At 40.3% G+C, this 17,613-nt stretch overlaps 1 protein-coding gene across 1 annotated transcript in view; it reads right to left on the reverse strand.

The window, feature by feature from the left end:
* ubtd2 (ubiquitin domain containing 2) overlaps positions 1 to 17,613 on the reverse strand; it is an 88,747-nt gene that overhangs the window by 38,688 nt on the left and 32,446 nt on the right. The window contains exon 2 of the mRNA XM_058757320.1: positions 12,019 to 12,255. Within this exon, the coding sequence (XP_058613303.1) occupies positions 12,019 to 12,255 (237 nt within the window). The remainder of the gene's footprint in view (positions 1 to 12,018; positions 12,256 to 17,613) is intronic.

The following is a 17,613-nucleotide window of genomic DNA, read 5'->3' on the forward strand; positions in this document are numbered from 1 at the left end:
ATTCAATATTCCATTTCAGTTGATAAATACGTCACTATACTGAAATAAAGTCTGCAGCAACTTCCGGTTCAAACAGACTTTAAATGTATCAACGTATTTTAAATAAATAAATAAAATGTATGCATGTATGTTTGTACTGTAAATTCACAGGAAAATAAAATAAAATGTTATTAATAAAAATATATTAATTATTAATACAAAATTACAATTTTTATTAAATCATCTTAATATCACACAAATTAAAAATATGGTCATCATAGAAGAGTATTAAATTGTTGCATGTATAAATTGTATTTTATTTATTTTTGAATAAATAATTACAGATTACAAAAAACAAACAAAAAGAAAAAACTATATTTTGTGAAATCCAGAAAAACATATGTGAAACATTATTACCATACTATATTGTATTATACTGTTCCTGTAGCTTAACTGGGGAACTATTAACAGCAACGTCATGAGTTTGATTCCCAGTGAACACATTCTGTTATCATGTACCTTAAAAGCAATCTGCTAAATTAATAAATTGTAAATCTATGTATTTATTAATGCTGCTCTACCTGATCATAGCAGCTATTTAAACTCCAGTTCAAAAATCAAATAAATATCCTACGAATCAACAGAAGGCAGTCCGGCTCTCAGGAGATGTTGACAACTGCCTGAAAGAATCTCCAGCTAGGAGTTGTACAGGTTCAGGTGTCCTGATGTATATGTCTTTTCAAATAAAGAATGTGTTTGCCTGATGGAATAAGTCAGGGCCATTTTGTATTTGTCTGATTGTGCCCCTTTAAAGGTTGTTTGGTGGTAATTACTAGTCACTTGTCTCATGTTTGTTTTTTTGTATTTACTTTTTTTGAAGGGTTTTTTTTTTTTTTTTTCACCCTTTGTTAGGCAGCTGAGGTAGCTTCCCAAATTTGTGTGTGTATGTATTTATTTTTATTTTTTAATTAAACAGACCTCCTACCAGTTTTTGTGGGTTGCTTGGTGTGATTGTTGACTGTGAACTGGTATTGTGACGAGGCTGACGAGACGTGAGACATTCGGATCCATGTGCAAGCTTTTACTGATAGGCATGGTCATAAATACAGGCAGGGTCGAGCAATGGCAAACAGGTATGGCAGGGACAAGACAAAGAGTAATCCTAGGGCAAGCGAAGGTCGACGATCGGCAAACAGTGTCCAGACGGCAAGGCAAGGGTTAATCCAGGGAACACGGGTAGGACAAACACGGGGAAAACACAATCCAAACTAACAGGGGCTCTGTAGTGTTGCTACGGCTAGGGGAGCGGTAAACGCATACAATACTCAGCAAAGAGGGAACCAAAGTCCAGGGTTAAATAGAGTGTGTGATTAGTGTGTGCGTGGGATCAGGTGTGCGTGTGATCAGGTGTGCGTGTGATTAGTGCATACAGCTGTGTGTGCAATTAGTGCAATGAATGATGGGAAATGAAGTCCAGTGTTATGTATGGTGTGAGTCAATGTGGTGAGCGAGTGACCTCTGGTGGAGGGTGAATGGAAGTGCAGGGACAGGATTCGTGACAGGTATCACCTAATCCTTTATTTGTTGGGGGCTTATAGGGCTGTTTCTCCTCTTCTTCTTCTTCTTTCCTCCTGGATATACAATCTGTGAAATTGAATTGCTGCAACCCTGTTTGACTTGAATAAAGACTTGCTGTATGCCATTTGGCACACGTCGGTGCCGTTCCTTTTCTTTTGATTTGAATATTACGTTTGATGATGGTTTATCTCTTGAGGCTGTTGATTCATTTAAATATCATGGTCTTGGATTGACCCTGAACTTACTTTTGTAGCAAATTAGCTTAAAAGGGAATTGTTTATAAATAATTACAAGTAATTATGATTAATTACAATTATTTATATCGGCTGACAGTGATAACTGTAGCAGAATTAAATTGCCATCAACTGATCTGGTCGTCCAGCGACCATTCAGTGTAAGTTCATATCAACTCTAAGAAAGGATATTTTCGTGGCCACAGAAAATACTTTCTTAAGTATTAATGCATTAGAGCATGTAGCGAGGGTCAAAATCGTAAAGGGACATTAATTTGCAAAGCAGAACCAGAAACTCATGTAATTTGTGCACACAACTTTTATTAACTAAACGCTAACACACATAACTAATCTAAGCAAACAAACAAACATACATACACTCGCGCGTATATACAAAAGGGGAGCTAAAGTGGATGAATGCAGAATGCAATTATGGAAAGAGTCAGTGAACCACCTGAGTAAAACCATCAGCGCCGTTTATAACGGGGTCTATAACTTATACTAAATCTCTGTTTAGTTTAGTTAGATGTACCATACTTGCACTTCCATGGCTGTTGGCTTGTGTCTGGAATGCAGTCTCGGATGAAAAGTCTGGATGGTTTCAAGGTTATGGACTCGCGATCATGTTCTTCCGGGTTGAAGAGTGATGAATTCCACAAGATGTTATTCTGTGTTCTGAGGTCCTTAAGTGTTTCAGAAGAGGTCTAGCTCACATCCTTCCAGGATCTAACAGAACCGCAAAACTGAGATATGTTGGAGCCCACCGGGCACACCGGTACCGGCTCAGGCTCTCCACACGGGCAGCAGTCCGGAGATTTGGCAGTAGAGTTTTTGCAGAAGAGAAAGCGCCAGAGGGAACTGTGCGTGAGCTCTTTAAGGTCTGCGAAGAGTCACACCTCTCAGGATGGGCTTAACCAATGAGAAAGGCTGAATTTCCAAGCGGGAGTTTGGAAATACTGGGGGGGTTTATGGCCCTTTGTCTCAGAGCAATGGTAATTTGCAAAGGGGTTGGATTGGACATTGATATACAAACTATTAAAGATTCTTAGGACATTAATATGCTGCATAGGTATCAACATGTAATATTCACTCTCAATTAGATCATCCGAAGACGAATTGATAGAGACCAAACATGTTACAGTTAGAGTGATATTAACTAGTGATCTATTATAAGCATGCATAAAACAGTATACAATACACAAAAACATATACAAGCGCAGTAAAAATATACACAATGACTTAATGATATGTGTGTTCATTCAAAGAAAGGTTTTTCTATGAATTAATTAAAGAAGAGTCCATTTTATGGCATAATGTCTTTTTCCTAACGGGGATATGAAGTGAGTGTTGCTCAACCATTTGCATTCCTTTGAGCAATAAAAGTGTGAAGAGAGTTTCAGACTGACCTAGTGATGATGGCAGGAGTGCAGCAGGTGGTTGTTAGCCCTCTGTTCTGCTGGAACATCACCAGAAGTCTGATGTTTGCGGTGTCGCTTTGCTTTTGTTGCGGCACCGACTTGAGCTTGCCTGAGTTGTGTTGGTAGAGGTTTCGCTGTTGGGCATGTGGGCCCGCTGCTCAATCCAACTTTGTCTGGCTGCTTCTGGGGTGTCGACTGGTTTTAAGGGATGCTCCTCCCTTGGAGGGGTCTGATGCTGTGTTGCGTCAGTCAAGGAGTCAGAAGTTTGTCCTTTGCAGTACTCCTCAGTTGAGTCTTGTTCAAGGAGCTCTTTTGCCAGTGTCAGAAGCTCCTGTATCTCACAGAAGTAGGCGTGTCCAGCTGTCCTTGTGCAACATCCGTTTGGCACCTGTGTGAAGGGTGTGGAGGAGGATGTTGTGGGGGACTGTCGTTGGACATACCATGGTGTTCGCCGGATGAGGATGGCCTTTTCCAGGGTTCCTGCCAGTGGCTGGCCTGGGACCTGGGTCTGTTGCCATGGCAACGGCTCTTTCCTCTGCTGGCTAGTGGCTTTCTGTAGAAGGGCCTTGCATTGTGGCAATGCTGGGTGCCTTCTGGCGCCTGCTTTGGATTCTGGGTTGTGCAGTTCAGAATCAGTGGGGTCTTACAAACACCTTTGGTAGAGGCCTTGTACTTGTTAAAGGCCTTCTGTGTCAGGTCACGCAGTTGTTGAATAGGCATTGTGGGGCAGGCCATAATGCCTATATAGTGACTTACAATGGGGTGGATGTTTCGGAGGAAAAGGCTCTTAAAGCTAGTGTCTTCCTCCATCCCAGGTTCCCTGGAGCTCCGAAGTAAGCTCGTTGAAGTCTGTGGTAGTAATCACGGGGAGTTTCATGACGGCCCTGTTCGATGGTTAAGGCAGCGACCAGTCCGTGAGAATTCAGGTCTGAGAATTCCTTTATGATAGTTTGTTTAAGCTGCTGGTAGTCCGATTGGATGTGTCCCGGCTGTCGAGCCAGGAAGCGTCGCACTTCTGGGCTACAGGTGATCCAGAGTAGATAGAGTCTATCTTGGTGGTTAACACTGGTCCACGACTGCAGGAAAAAGTCAATCTCTCTTAAGTAAGCGTAAACATCATGTTCTCCTTCAAGTTCTGGTGTGAATGCAGGGATGTTTCTGGCCATTCGGTTGAGGTCTTTGAGTGTCACTCCATGTACTGTTTCAGGGCTCACCTGAATAAATCCCTTTCCTTCTGCAGCTGCAGAGGTTTTCAGGAAGCTGACTTGTGAAATGTCAGGCAGAAGGCTTTGGCTCCCCTCTTCGTATCTGTGTACAGGAGTGAGGGGATTTGCACTGCTGGCTGTGTGACGTGCAGCAGGGTGCCTTTTATTTGAATCCATGCACAGCCAGTAGGACTGTTTCAGTTCTCTCTGAACCATGTCAAGCTCCTTGTTAATGCTGCAGAACTGTTGAGTCAGAGTTTGGACTTCAGCTCTGGCTGCATGTAGATGACCTTCTAAAGCCTTAGTTCTGGTGTCCCTCTCATTAAGTTCCACATACGCTGTTTTTAACAGTGTCTTTGTGTGAAACAATTCTCTTTCCAGGTCCTGTCTGGTGGCTTTTTCACACTGCGCTTGGTGTCCAGCAGCTGTTAGAGCCTCTTGAAGACTGGTGATTTCCTTCTGTTGCGCCATTCTGTGAGGTTCTTTACATCCATTCTGTGCCTTTTCTTGCTGAGCGGGTGTCAGTTCCCTGTAGGACTCTGACTTGCAGCTTCAGTTTATTTACCTCCTGTCTGAGGTCCAGGAGATCGTGGACCAAGGGGGAGATGATGCTGGTCAGCGGTGGTTCAGGCTAGGGGTCAGGTGTCCACTTGTGTCACAGTCTCACTGTTCCTTTCTCTGCCACTGCAGGTTGTTGGCTGCTTTGGGCTGAAGGATGTTCATCACCGTGCTCTGCTGGGTTTTCAGGTGGTCCTGGTGAGCTGGCAGGGCTGGATGTCTGTGGAATGTCTGAGACACACTGGCACACTTGGGAGAACACCAGAGAGAGAGAGAGGCAGAAGGCAAGTGCAAGTACGTACAGAGGTGTTAGGCTATCTGTATGGGGAACGGCTCTGTAGGCCGTGTAAGCTGTGAATAGCTGGTGAGGGGCAGCTAGTGAGGTAGGGTGCTAAGAACGCAAGGAGAGGGTTTGAATTACTTTGTTGACGAGGCTGTAAGCAGGGGTCAGCTAATGACCGGCTATGCGTGTGGTCAAATTATTACTCAAAGCACTGATGGTTCACAGGTTTGGTCACTATGAAGGTATCAAATAAACAAAACTGAAATAAAATCAGGAAGAGACAGAGGGAGAAAGAAGGGCTTTCCTTATTTAGTTTAAGCTAGGAGATATGACTAAGCAGATGTCACTTGTTCAAAGGAATGTAGCAGGGTCGTAAAACCTTGGGAGGCTGTTGGCTACGCTAGCAGGGACACATCAACCACTTCAAGGTAAACAAACAGAAACAATAGGAAGTGTTTCTAGTCTGCTCAGGGCCCTGGTATAAGAGGGTAATAGAAAAGACAGGAATTAGTCTACTAATAACCTGTACAGCTCATTAAGGGGACAACAGTTGCTAGAACTGCTCTAATCCTATACCGAGAGGGAAGATGGTGATGGTCAAATAACTAAAATAAGGTAAGGGTAAAATGAAAATTCCCTAATAGCTTTAAGAAACTAAAAGGAATAATACAAAAAAAAAAAAAAAAAACATAAAAATAAAAATAAACAAATTGATTTAATTAAATCTCAGATTTAATTAAAATCAATTTAGCTGAATTGGTACATTCAAGCTAAACAAAGGTAAATTGATGAAATAAAATCAAAAGAGGTAGAATAAAGTCAAGATAAAAAAAATAAATAAAATAAAATAAACGAATAGAACCAACGTATGTGAGGAGGGGCCAACCTGAATCTAAACAGAAGGTAATAGCACAAACAGGAAGTGAAAACAAGAGTGAGGGGGAGAGAGAGAGGAGTTGTTCAAACTTTCCACTTTACACTCTCACAGTGTCAGTTAGTCGGACGCTAACAGCTAGCAGTTGAGGTAAAGGGCTTAGTTTATATGCCTGCTCGGCTGCTAAAGAGTTAGCTTTGGCTGAACTCAGTTTGTTTACACAAGGGTCTGTGACGTGTGTGCTGTTATCAGATTGAACCAGAAGAGGCTGCTCTCAACTCCCAGGGTCAGATGTTGCTAAGAGACCGATGCAAGTTTACAACACTCGCAAGTGGAGCAGAACTTGCACTGCTGTAAACATGCATGGGAACTCACGCGCAGTCATTTATGACGTATCGCATACAACTTCTTTCACAAATCAAAACAGCACATTCACTTCACAGACAATAGTAAAATTACTATTTAGCTAGGCTGGAATTACACCATTAATTTGCTATTCAATTGCATCAGTTCTTTGACTACAATGATACGCAATGGTTACAACAAGGCCTTAACTCTGGGAAGATGAGGAACATCGCTCAAATCACCATTTAACTAAATATCCTGTAGCAAGATTTCTTCGTTGCCCAGTTTTAATATCACTGCAAGTGGGGTTTCTTCGCCACGCAGATTAATTTGTAGCAAGATTTCTTCGTTGCCCAGTTTTAATATCACTGCAAGTGGGGTTTCTTCGCCACGCAGATTAATTTGTGCTGCTAATCTGAGATTCCTTTGTCAGAGAAGATTTACACATTTAAAGATGAAATGAGGATATGTTCGCCCAGAATCAGATTAATTTAGTCTGGTACCATCTATACGGGCTGCTAATCTGAGATTTCTTCGTCAGATAGGTTACAAGAAGGCCTGGGAGATGAGGAACATCACTCAAATCACCATTTAACTAAATATCCCGTAGCAAGATTTCTTTGTTGCCCAGTTTTGATATCACTGCAAGTGGGGTTTCTTCGCCACGCAGATTAATTTGTGCTGCTAATCTGAGATTTCTTCGTCAGAGAAGATTTTACACATTTAAAGCTGAAATGGGGATTTCTTCACCCAAGATCAGATTAATTTAGTCTGGTACCATCTATACAGGCTGCTAATCTGAGATTTCTTCTTCAGAGAAGGCTTACGCTGTACTAACAACAGAAATTAGGGTTTCTTCGCTAATATCAGGTTAGTTCCTTATTGTACGATTTAAACACGCATTATAGCATTGATAAACTTTCTACTGCTCGTAGTAAGGTGCATTCAAGCTATAGTCTATCTGATTTTATCACAAACTGCATGTGTAAGGCGTTAATAAAATTATGAGACAAACACACAAGTTTGGTACTGGGTCTGCTTGCAAATAATGTTTAAACGATTGCCAAGGTTCTCCACCATAAATGTAGCAAATTAGCTTAAAAGGGAATTGTTTATAAATAATTACAAGTAATTATGATTCATTACAATTATTTATATCGGCTGACAGTGATAACTGTAGCAGAATTAAATTGCCATCAACTGATCTGGTCGTCCAGCGACCATTCAGTGTAAGTTCATATCAACTCTAAGAAAGGATATTTTTGTGGCCACAGAAAATACTTTAAGTATTAATGCATTAGAGCATGTAGCGAGGGTCAAAATCGTAAAGGGACATTAATTTGCAAAGCAGAACCAGAAACTCATGTAATTTGTGCACACAACTTTTATTAACTAAACGCTAACACATAACTAATCTAAAGCAAACAAACAAACATACATACATACATACACTCGCGCGTATATACAAAAGGCAACATGATCTCACAGAATTCCGTGTAATGTTCACGGACTTAATTAACCTCCGAATCAGTGCTGGCATCATGGAATCGCCGAAAATTCCATGATGAGCTCACAGAAAAATATCCGTGATGGGCTCACAGAAGTCATACCAATGTAAGTCAGTGACAGGCATCAGCCGTGCTCCACGCACGGAAACCCTTAGCATCAATATGCCGACGCGATACTGGGAAATTTATCGTCATTATTATTGTTCAGAACTGGGTAGGTTTAGGGTAGGGGTGGGGTCAGGTACTCCAGTGAAAGTATAACTGCATCGAAGTCACTCTTTTTACGTGGTCCGATGCAGCGCTGGTGTTGAACCAGTGAATCCGAGCATGGACCACGGCTGATGCCTTCTGTGAGCCCATCACGGAATTTTCGGCGATTCCGTGATGCCACCACAGATTCGGAGGTTAATTAAGTCCGTGAACATTACACGGAATTCTGTGAGATCAGGTTGACAAAAGGGGAGCTAAAGTGGATGAATGCAGAATGCAGTTATGGAAAGAGTCAGTGAACCACCTGAGTAAAACCATCAGCGCCGTTTATAACGGGGTCTATAACTTATACTAAATCTCTGTTTAGTTTAGTTAGATGTACCATACTTGCACTTCCATGGCTGTTGGCTTGTGTCTGGAATGCAGTCTCGGATGAAAAGTCTGGATGGTTTCAAGGTTTTGGACTCGCGATCACGTTCTTCCGGGTTGAAGAGTGATGAATTCCACAAGATGTTATTCTGTGTTCTGAGGTCCGAGGAGCTTTGGTTGAATGGAAAGTCAAGGCCGCAAGGCCTGGCGCAAAACTTAAGTGTTTCAGAAGAGTTCTAGCTCACATCCTTCCAGGATCTAACAGAACCGCAAAACTGAGATATGTTGGAGCCCACCGGGCACACCGGTACCGGCTCAGGCTCTCCACACGGGCAGCAGTCCGGAGATTTGGCAGTAGAGTTTTTGCAGAAGAGAAAGCGCCAGAGGGAACTGTGCGTGAGCTCTTTAAGGTCTGCGAAGAGTCACACCTCTCAGAATGGGCTTAACCAATGAGAAAGACTGAATTTCCAAGCGGGAGTTTGGAAATACTGGGGGGGTTTATGGCCCTTTGTCTCAGAGCATGGTAATTTGCAAAGGGGTTGGATTGGACATTGATATACAAACTATTAAAGATTCTTAGGACATTAATATGCTGCATAGGTATTAACATGTAATATTCACTCTCAATTAGATCATCCGAAGACGAATTGATAGAGACCAAACATGTTACAGTTAGAGTGATATTAACTAGTGATCTATTGTAAGCATGCATAAAACAGTATACAATACACAAAAACATATACAAGAGCAGTAAAAATATACACAATGACCTAATGATATGTGTGTTCATTCAAAGAAAGGTTTTTCTATGAATTAATTAAAGAAGAGTCCATTTTATGGCATAATGTCTTTTTCCTAAAGGGGATATGAAGTGAGTGTTGCTCGACCATTTGCATTCCTTTGAGCAATAAAACTAGTGTTATCTGATGGGTTGCCATGGCACTGGGGGGGCCTGGAGGCGTCCACAGACATAGGGGCACCAAAGTATGTGTATTGGGTGAGGGATCTGTGATTATTTGTTAATCTAATAACTAATTTCATTTGTTAAATCAAATGAAAAATTGTGTGTCTGATTGGTCCAAATGCTACACTTTAAAGCCTCGTATCGATTATATTGTTAACAGAACATATGGTTGTTTGCACTTACTTTATCGTTCAATTAATTGTTTTACATGTCAAGTTAGGAAAATAATTATTTCTCAGCTTATATTACCTCTTATTGATTATGCTGATATAGTTTGTCAAAATATCTCTGATACTTATTTGAAGGCTGTTAATGTGGTTTATAACTCTCTGTGTAGATTTGTGTTAAGGTGTCCATATCGTACTCATCACTGTCATGTATGAAATGCTTAAATGGTTACACCCTAAATCAAGAAGACAATTTCATTGGTTTCTGTTTATTTCTAAATGTGTTTATTATGATTGTCCTTGGTAACTGAAACAGTATTTGATTCCATATAGATCTTATTCACTTAGACATATGCAATTTCCTTTTTTCTTTGATCCCTGCATTTTTAGTGAAGCCGGACGTAGGTCTTTTCAATATAAAGCTCCTTCCGATTGGAATAATCATCCCCCAATCTTTGAGATCTGTAACTTCCCTTTATTGCTTTAGGTCATTTCTATTTTCTCATCTTAAATTAACTTGTGTATGGTTGTAAGTTTTCTTATGTTGATTTTGTTTATGTATGACATCAATTGCTTAGTAATCCTGCTGCGTTTTCTAGTTTGTATATGTGTTGCGTACATGCTGTGTCTTCTAGTTTGTATATGTGTTGCGTACATGTTTTGTATGGTTGTTTTGTTTATGTTGTAATATTTAGTTTTTTGGACCCCCTTGAAAATGAGATGTCTATTTTCTCATCTTAAATTAACTTGTGTATGGTTGTAAGTTTTCTTATGTTGATTTTGTTTATGTATGACATCAATTGCTTAGTAATCCTGCTGCGTTTTCTAGTTTGTATATGTGTTGCGTACATGCTGTGTCTTCTAGTTTGTATATGTGTTGCGTACATGTTTTGTATGGTTGTTTTGTTTATGTTGTAATATTTAGTTTTTTGGACCCCCTTGAAAATGAGATGTGGGCTATCCTTTCAATAAATTCAAATTCAAATGATGAGCCATTTCCTCTAAAAAGATGTTTGTTTAGCGTAGTGAAGCCTCTCCTCCATTGACATTCATTAAAAAAAATTTTTTTAAAAACACTATTTTGGCATCGGGTCTTCCTTTCCCACGTACTGCCAGACCGGAAGCGTTAGCTTTAAGCAATTACGCTTTTTCAGCTAATGGTTGCAGGCTTGCCATCTAGTGGCTTTGGCAGCAGATATATGCAAGTTACTTAATCGAAACTCACTTTAAGATGTGCCAGACAGTCACTATGATTCAAAATGAGCCAAAATACTAGCGTATATGATCCTATGATGCTGCTTTTTGCCAACTCAGTTCAGAGTAATGTTGGACGAACCGGAACACTGAATAAGGAAATATTTCTAACTCAGACCGGAGACTGATGAGGCGGTGATATGCACATGTGTGAACCGAGCACTGGAATGAAATTAAAGTTTTTATGGTTTCTCATTATGTATGTAAAAGGTGAGCTGATGAAGACTTATTTATTTACTTTAAATGGTTTAGACATCACAACAAAACAACCACATTTCACATCATTATTGGGTGCTTTAATAAAATAATTGTATATACATAACAAAATTGCATGATTACGTAAACAAACAGGTGAACTGAACCAGTTAATTGAAACAAACTTTCTGGAAGAACCAGTTCATGGAAAATAATCGGATTTCCCCATTACCTGAGACTATGGATTAAAGGGAATAATTATGTAAATGATGATCAGTTTCTAGCATAGACCGACTGTTTAGATTCATAAAACCTCAATATATCATCAGGAGTCATGGTTATGAATTTTGTGTTCCTTGAAATGTATTTTGTTTTTTTATTATTATTTTTAAAAAACAATAGCTGCTGACTTAACTAAGGACCATGATTTCAGGTAAAAATCTTCTTTACTGTTCTACTCAAGAAAAACATCACATACATCTTGGATGGTCTGAGGGTGAGTAAAACAAATTTCAATTTTTGGGAGAACCATCCCTTTAAGGAAAACCGATGCCATGATGCAACAAGCTCATTCACACCCTAAAGAGAACAGCCCAAAAAATGGAGTGCACCTGGAATAAAACAAAACCAGAGGTATTTCAAATTGTGCGGAATGATAGTGTTTCTGCCTAAAGAAATGCCTTAAAAACTGCAAGATCTGCTTACTTTGAGACTTTGTCCCCAACTAAGCAAGACCCCCTGAAAGGACTGAAAGGGAAACTGACAGAAAAATAGAAATCAAAAGGAAAATGGATTGTCAGAAAATCAGGAAGATGATTTTAATAAAAACATCAGAATACATGCAAAGCACCTGTGCATCTGTGACGTGCGCCTCTTACCATGTGGTAATGTTATGCTGGCACCATCAATTATGGCTTGAGCAAGCTCATGGTCATTGCTTTCAAAGGCTTGGGCAGCCGCTTTAAGTGCATCCCAAATTTCCTTGCGGCCTTCAAAAGCCGGTGCTGTATCCCAGAATTCATCACGCTTGCTGCGCAGCTGCCCATCGGTCATTGGATAGTCACTCTTCCATTTGGGCTTCTCTCTCTTCAGGGGCTGGTTTCGCCCCAGAGCAACTGTAAAACAGAGACAAAGAGGTCAAGATCCAATAGGATGTTCAAGATATGTACCATCACTGTAGCCAAATGATCTAAATGTGAATGCCTGAAACTTCCTTAACTCTGGTAAAAGCACTGTAATATAGTGCCACAGTTCTTGTGGCTTATATAAAATGCTAGTGTAGTGGACAGCACATTCCACATTCCTCTCTAACCACAATAGTGGACAAAGGTTTGCTACATTTTGATTGGATCTTGTAGGACTAACATAAGCAAACTATGCAACGCTATCTGATAAAGATGCTAGGACAACAGCCAGACACCTCTTAGAGGGCAAAGAAGACCTTTGGCACCAAGCCTGGGAAGGACAGGACTTCTCATTGGTCAAAATGCAGTTTCTGCCCTTCACCCACCTCGAGACTGATTCCTAAGGTTTGGCCTGTGACTGCCATAAAAATTCCTTAGGACTTCTGGACGCAGCAGCAGTGGGCCACAGAGAGATCACAGAGATCCATCCAAATCCATGTTTTCAAACTATGGTTTCAAACCTTAAAACTGATGCAAACTACAACACACCCATCTCATATTTATTCAGAGAAATACGTATTCTGAGTGACAGCGATGTGTAGTGCAACATCGTAAACAAACTCAGCTGTTAATGGACAAATGAATGCATGCATGACAGTTCAATCTTTTGCGATAATTTTTGGACTTAATGTGTTTATAACATTGTCAGAGGTATTCTGGTTGTGGTTTGGTAAGTGAAAAATGCACCGGTAAAACTTTAGTGACACTTTTCTAAATGTGTGTTTGGACTATGCAAATACGGAGAAAAGGACACACCATGATGGAAACTCTGATGGAAACAGTCAATCACAGCATAGAAAATGGAGAAGCACCAAAATGTAATCTCCTCCTCATCAGGAAGGGATAAAGGTACCCTTCCAAAAGACACTCCTTGTTCTGAGTCTCCAGCACATCCAGAGAGACAGTAACAAAAACAACACAGTTTTGAGTCCCAAAAGGGAAGGGACACTAACAGATCACCAACATTCTGAACCTCTGGCCCATGAGGGAAGAGGCAATAACAGATATCAAGCCCTGAGTCTCCAGCTTTTGAGGCAGCAACAGATACGACCACGTTCTGAGAGAAAGAGATACTCTACGTTCTGAGTCTTTGTCCAGCGAGACAAGAACAGATGCAGCACTTCCTGAATCTCCACCCTAGAGGGACAAAGCGGATGTACCAAGTTCTGAGTCTCTAGCCAAGAGAGGCAGAAGACACACAGACATTTGCAACAAGGTTAAGCTCCAGCGAGCAAACCTTCACTTCAAGGTAATTTTGCTTGTGTGTTCCAGGCAAGGACTTTCTGCACCTACTCCAGGGCCACATCTGCGTGTTCCAGATCTTAGGACCCTTTGGTGCTCCAGGAGATCAGCATCCTACAGTGCTTCTTGTTCAAGGCTGTTGAAACAGATTCCTGCTCCCCACTGCATTGTTACCAGCACAAGATATTATATGGCTAATTGCAATTGATAAATAATCTTTCACATATTTGTTTGATGCATAATAACGTTCTTCACCTTATTTGTTTCAGAGTAGCAACAGTTTATCTTTACATATACGATAATGTAACTCTGGCATTGCAACACCCAACTGAATCACTTGCCATTCATGCATCTTATGCACTTTATTGCTTTGTCATGCATGGTTTTCATTTAGTAGCTGTGATTAATCTAGTCTATCTTTCGTTAATAAAATGTATTTTATTACACTTGTGTCTTCCTCGTGTTGATGATACAAAAAGAGGTTCTACGAGTTAGACATCCCACCAATCTTTCTTATGTGATGTACTCATAACCACACCTTAAGTGACATATGATCCAAATATCATAGCATCACTGGTGTAGCATATTAGCTCAAAAGGCAAATATTTATAATTAATTATAACTGGTTATAATTACTAATAAATATTTAGATTAGATCTTAGAATTAACTGTAGCAGAATCGATATCACAATTATTTGATCTGGCCGTCCACCGAGCAGACAATATAATCACTTATTAATTCTAGGAAAGAATAGCTTTCTTACTTTATGCAGTACTAGCAATAGTTTAGTATGTAGCAAGGATCAACATTCAGTGACTTCGAATTGTGAGCAGCACACAGAGACAATCAACTGTGAATATAAGGGATTTAATAAATGACACTATAGCTAACATACAACTAAACTAAGCAAATATACAGAATGAAGGAAAGTAAGAACAAAGAATGGCAGTATTTAACATCAATTAACCAGAGCCTAATGAGAATCAAAGAATCAAAAATCACCTTAAAAAGGGATTCAAACTTAAACGCATCTAAATAGTTGTAAATGTTTACTTGCATTGGCTTTGTTGCTGAACAAGAGTCCTGATGCGATAGACAATGGAGGTTATTGATGAGTTTTTTAGGAGTGAGGTTTTCCTCAGGTTCTTCTGAAGAAAGGAAAGTCCACAGCGAATCGACAAAGTTACTTGAAGATTAGAATTGTCAGAAAATCAAATTCAAGAGGAGAGCTTTTGAAGAGTCTTAGAGAGTGTCCGTCTCAAGAAAAAGGGTTTTTGAGCCACGATTAGTCTGAGTTCGGAACTTTTGATAGTTCCTAGCTGCACCCACCTTTTGGGTGGAATGGCCAATCAGAGGCATGAATTTTGAGCGGGAGAAACTTTCTTTGTCTCTGTTTATGGTCCATTTGCATTTTTATTGCTGGTCTGGATAGTTGGTGTAGTTTTACTTCAAAGCATAGTAAAAATTGTACGATGCATTTCATGATCACATAGTGTACATCATTGTTTGAGGAATAAAAAGAAGATCATTTTGATACCAAGAAAGAAACCTCTGGAAGATATTAAAGCAGATATACACTCATACACTTGAATATAGGCATTTAGAGTCTAACTAATACATGTAAAGAGTTGTAATTAGGCTAATATAAACATGCATATACCAGATACATTTATAACTGCTTAATTTTGGCCTAAATAAAGAAAATGTCTTTATGTGTGTGTGTGTGTGTGTGTGTGTGTCTGTGTGTGTGTCTGTGTGTGTGTGAGATGTGTATTGAAATTGTGGAGACAGACCACTGGTCTAGTCAGGCTGTTGGTGCCTGGCACGGGGGTCATTTACTCCTCTTTGGAATGTGTTTGAAGTTTTATGGGGAGACCAGAGAGGGCTGTTTAGCCTCTTCTTGATTAGATTAGATTAGATTAGATTAGATTAGATTCAACTTTATTGTCATTACACATGTACAGGTACAGGGCAACGAAATGCAGTTTAGGTCTAACCAGAAGTGCAATAGCAGCAAGTGCAGGATATACAATGGTTGAATAAGTGCAGGACAAGGATATGTACTGAATATATGTATAAATATATATAGAAAGATGGTTATTAATATAAACAGAATTTACAGGTGAATATGTATAGTGAATAAATATACAGATGGCTATTACTATGAACAGAATTTACAGGTGATATGTACTATCAATATAATATATATACAGATGGTTATTACTATAAACAAGGCGTAAAAGTGCAGTGGAAGTGATTGCATATTACAATTAGACATACGGTGCAAAATGTTAATGTAAACATTGATAATGTAATGTAAACAACAGTCGGCAGTGCAAATGAGCATAATCCAATTTAGGTATGGTAGTGCAAGATACAAAAGTAAACAGTTGTTACTGTAATAAAAATGTACATTCAGTAGTGCAAATAAGGCCGATGTGAGGTAGGAGAGAAGAGTTAACAATATATGAGGAAGTGGATCAACGGGGGTTAGAGTTCAGTAAATAGACAGCTCTGGGGAAGAAACTGTTCTTTAATCTGCTGGTCCTGGTCCGGAGGCACCTGAAACGCCTGCCGGAGGGCAGGAGAGAAAACAGTCTGTGGGCTGGGTGAGAGGAGTCCTTAAGGATGCTGCGAGCTCGATGCAGACAGCGTTTCCTCTGGATGTGTTCAATGGCAGGTAGTGGAGTCCCTGTGATGCGCTGGGCAGTTTTCACCACCCGCTGCAGTGCCTTGCGCTCCGCAACAGAGCAGCTCCCATACCATACTGTGACACAGTTGGTCAGGATGCTTTCTATTGCGCAGCGATAGAAGTTCACCAGGATAGCCGAGGAGAGCTGATTCTTCCTCAGTGTCCTCAGAAAGAAGAGGCGCTGGTGAGCCTTCTTGACCAGGCTGGAGGTGTTGGTTTTCCACAACATGTCCGCCGAGATGTGGATCCCCAGGAACTTGAAACTGGAGACACGCTCAACAGCCATTCCATTGATGTGGATGGTGTCGTGTGTGCCTCTTGACTCCTTCCTGAAGTCCACGATGAGCTCCTTCGTTTTGGTGGTGTTGAGGAGCAGGTTATTTTCAGTGCACCATGTGGCCAGGTGCTGGATCTCCTCCCTATAGGCAGTCTCATCGTTGTTACTGATGAGGCCAATCACCGTGGTGTCGTCTGCAAACTTGACGATGGAATTAGATCCATACACAGGCTTGCACAAGTGATAGTGGTAAAGCCATTTAAATTTAGCACCCATATAAATGTAGACAGTGGGGCCAGGTCTGTAATTTATATGCAAATGTCAAAAGGCTAAAAGGGTCTCTTAAAACAAATTGTAAACAACCATCAATGAGTCTAGGCAGACGCTACACTGGTGACGTGAGTACCCATCACAAGGCTCATACACAGACACACAAATTCACTCACTCAAACCTACGGGCAATTTATAGTGTCCGATTCTCCTATGCTGCATGTCTTTGTAATGTGGGGGAAACCGGAGCACCCGGAAAAAACCCACACAACACAGGAAGAACATGCACAACAAAAGACATGTTCGATAAATACATTTATTAGGCCTGTCAAACGATAACAACTTTGTCCATGGCTTAACCAATTACATTTTAGAGACAGAACTATCCAAGTTATCCTTGATGAGCTGATAACATATGGAAGAAACTGAATGTGTTTAATAAAAAAGAATGATTTTGAGCATGACCATGTTTGTGTTTGTATAACCGATATGGTGAAGATAAGAAGGAGGGTTAACAGCAACATCAGCCTGTCAGTAACATCAGCTCCAGATTGTACCCTTGAATAGTGGGTACATAGGCTAAATATGGTACTTGATGAATGTAGCATATTAATATCAAAAATAAACTAGCACCACGGTCGGAAATTAACAAGGGCTTGGGGCAAAAATGCCACAAAAATGTCCCTCAACTTTAAGATATATATAATAAATATTTAATTAATAAAGTACCTGAAAAACTATGCACAACTGCACCTAGGGCAAAAGCTGCTTTAATCGCAAAGGATGGTCACACCAAATGTTGATTTA

Source organism: Onychostoma macrolepis, chromosome 21 (genome assembly GCF_012432095.1).
Source record: "Onychostoma macrolepis isolate SWU-2019 chromosome 21, ASM1243209v1, whole genome shotgun sequence".
Lineage (NCBI taxonomy): Eukaryota > Metazoa > Chordata > Actinopteri > Cypriniformes > Cyprinidae > Onychostoma > Onychostoma macrolepis.